Here is a 2,759-nt window from a genome sequence, read left to right as displayed (position 1 = left end):
AACCAAAAAAAAAAAAAAAACGAAGAAAAGAAAAAGAAAAAAGAAAATCGGTTCGAGGGACAAAAGGGATCCATTGCTAAACACCCTCGGGAGGCACGGGAGAAGAGTGGACGAAGGGGGGTTTGTGCACTCACTCTATGTGTGGTTGATCGCCAATTCTAGTTCAACCAAGGCGGAAGCAAAAGGAATGGGAAATTGGGTTGGGTACGGAAGATTATTTACGAGTGGTGGTATTTTTCGGTGTAATAATAAAATTACAGCGCTCTTACAAGCTGGTACTTGAGTTTGGAAAGAAAACTTACTAACCACCCACTGGGAATGGGGCAAAATGAAGGCGGGGAAGATACTGCGCGGGAAATGTGTATGGACTTGGTAACTAGTTCATAAGATGGTGTGGCCAAACTGGACTGATTACGAGGTTTCCGTAATTAATTGAACTCTGGATAGATTACTGTACAGGGTTTAGTGCAAGGCAAAAGGGTAAGAAAAAAAAATCCAAGTCAGTCGGGACGCCAACAGGGTGGTACTTCCATCGACCTAATGAATGACAAGGATACTGGATCGGGTTGTCATGGCGAGGTAAAATATGTACGGGAAGTACGGGCTCCATGATTACTACTACTGTTGCTACCACTTCCCTCTGTGTCAGGCATGGATCACTTGGGATGGGAATTGGAACTTGGCCGAGAAGAGAGCCACTAAGATTAAAGGAGACTAGTTCCCCGGTGGATATGGGAGGTAATATGAGTGAGAATAAATAGGCAGTAACGTATGAAACTTTGGAAAAATTCCTAGCCAACCCGACTTATCCACTGGTTGTGTAAGAATGAGAGGGGACCACTGGGGCATAGGCAACATGTTGCGTCGAGAGTAGTAAACTATGCGTTATGAGTGCGTCCGAGGGATGCGATAAGTACACCAGGACCCAGAAAGGAGGCGTAATGAAATTAAACCAGCCAATCAATGGTCCCACATGGCGGTAGATGATTCCAACAGATGGTAGTCCAATCGCTGCATTCAGCTTGCTTGAACTAGCCTTTCCCACATATTTTACTTTCTGAACTATTCTTTTTTTTTTCTCTTCCCACTCGTCTTGGGAAATAGGGCTCCTGTTGGGGAGAGACAGGCGCAGGCCGCGGGACCACGACCGTCCCGACTCACTCAGCGACCATCAGCCCCCTCTCCCTCCCTTGTGACTCCTACTGGTGGTGGTGGCACATACCCTAAGCAAGTCCACCATCCGAGTCAATGATGGTTAGGTGATTGAATACCTCAAACTCCGCCTGCCAACGAATCCGCTTCCAACTCGTCATTCACCCAATCCAACATCTGCTGCTGCGCCTTTCCAGGTTTCCTCTGCTCCGTACCGTCCGACTCCGCCCAGTCGTAATGCCCGGTGTATGAAGTATAATCCGAACCATGAATAGATGTTTACCCATTCGGTCTCCTTCTACACGCTGCAATTCAAACTAATCCGCCACTTGTTATGACACCACTACTCTAAAGGTATTGATCCAGTTTCGAGATGATAGGGCACCAATAGTCAACCGTAGTCAAAAACGAAAACAAAACAAAAGGACAACATAATATTCAAGGACCCATGACGGCGTAGACTCATACACGGGGTTTTTGTCCTGTCAGCTGCTCGTGTACGTCAATAATATAGTCATTTTAGGGACTTAGCCCGAAAGAGAAGCTCCCAGTCCCATGGTTTTAATACTAACTTCATTATTGTCACATTGCGCAGCAACTCGGCAGCAGTACGGAGTAAATGGAGCTTTGATCTAAGACAACATTCATCACCACCACCCGAAGTCCCTCGCATGGATAAAGGCGCTAAACAAAATATGATAACACAGTTGCTTCCCCCCCCTCCTCCAAAAGAAAAAAAGAAAAAAAGAAAAAGAAAACAACAGTTTCAACCCCCTGACTCGTGCTTTGAGACAGAGCAGAAAGTTAATAGAGTATGGCAGAAACAGAGTGCTTTTGTAAGTGGTACAGTGGTGTTCCAAATGATGGTCTGCATGCAATAGTTTCCCTATGGCGCCTCTACCCATCACTTTGGGGCTTGTTTCTTTTCTTTGGCTTTTTTTCCCTTGGTTTACCTAAGCATTTCATGTTCAAGTTATTGGCAATAATAGTAGTATCCCACAGCATCTCCATAAAAAGAATATACTCCGGACTCCATCCTTCACCTTATGGAGTAGAACAATAGTTCTACTCGGCAGTTTTACTCGTCTTGATGAGGTAAATACTATATAGCCCAGATACTAGAAGGAGCTATTTCCGGCCGTCTTTCCATGCATTCGGTGAAACCTGTCGTAGTCATGACGATCGTAGTACTCGGGACGCGACGCTGTACATAATGTCGATAGTCAACAAATGCACAGAATAAAGTATCTCAAATCCCGTCTATTTTCCTCTTTCCCTGTTGAACCCCGAAAGTTCGGTCCTAAGAGTGTGGGTAGCGTCAGGATCGTTTTAACTTCGCTGTGATACCAAATTTTCTTAGGGGATGTGCACCGGTCGGACGACTTTCCTGTGTCTGGACGACGGAGTCCTCTGTACTTCCAACTGCTCCCACTAACTTCAGGGGACAGGCAAACACTGATAGTTCGGGTATGGCTTCTGACAGTTCCGTACCGGAGTAGATCGATGCATTGACGATACTGTATACATTGATGTGACGTCTCATTCGCCCAAAGAGCGGCAGACCATGACCTACCTGAATCCCGCCCCCTTCCAAAAGGACGCAAAGA

The 2,759-nt window shown here is 45.9% G+C and overlaps 2 protein-coding genes across 2 annotated transcripts; one reads left to right on the top strand and one right to left on the bottom strand.

The window, feature by feature from the left end:
• Positions 1 to 880: 880 nt before the first annotated feature.
• Positions 881 to 1,252, top strand: BDV27DRAFT_164869 (uncharacterized protein; the record flags this gene model as incomplete). Its single annotated transcript, XM_032073778.1, has 2 exons — positions 881 to 891; positions 1,105 to 1,252. 2 exons carry the CDS (start codon positions 881 to 883, stop codon positions 1,250 to 1,252), a joined length of 159 nt encoding a protein of 52 aa, XP_031920164.1.
• BDV27DRAFT_139973 (uncharacterized protein) lies at positions 1,125 to 2,759 on the bottom strand. Its single transcript, XM_032069563.1, has 2 exons — positions 1,725 to 2,759; positions 1,125 to 1,641 (listed from the first exon to the last, which is right to left on the bottom strand). Exon 1 carries the CDS (start codon positions 2,055 to 2,057, stop codon positions 1,800 to 1,802), a length of 258 nt encoding a protein of 85 aa, XP_031920163.1. The 5' UTR covers positions 2,058 to 2,759; the 3' UTR covers positions 1,125 to 1,641; positions 1,725 to 1,799.

The sequence above is a fragment of the Aspergillus caelatus genome (assembly GCF_009193585.1).
Source record: "Aspergillus caelatus strain CBS 763.97 unplaced genomic scaffold BDV27scaffold_625, whole genome shotgun sequence".
NCBI lineage: Eukaryota > Fungi > Ascomycota > Eurotiomycetes > Eurotiales > Aspergillaceae > Aspergillus > Aspergillus caelatus.
The sequence above is the reverse complement of the archived record's forward strand: the minus strand, read 5'-3'. Positions and strand labels throughout refer to the sequence as shown.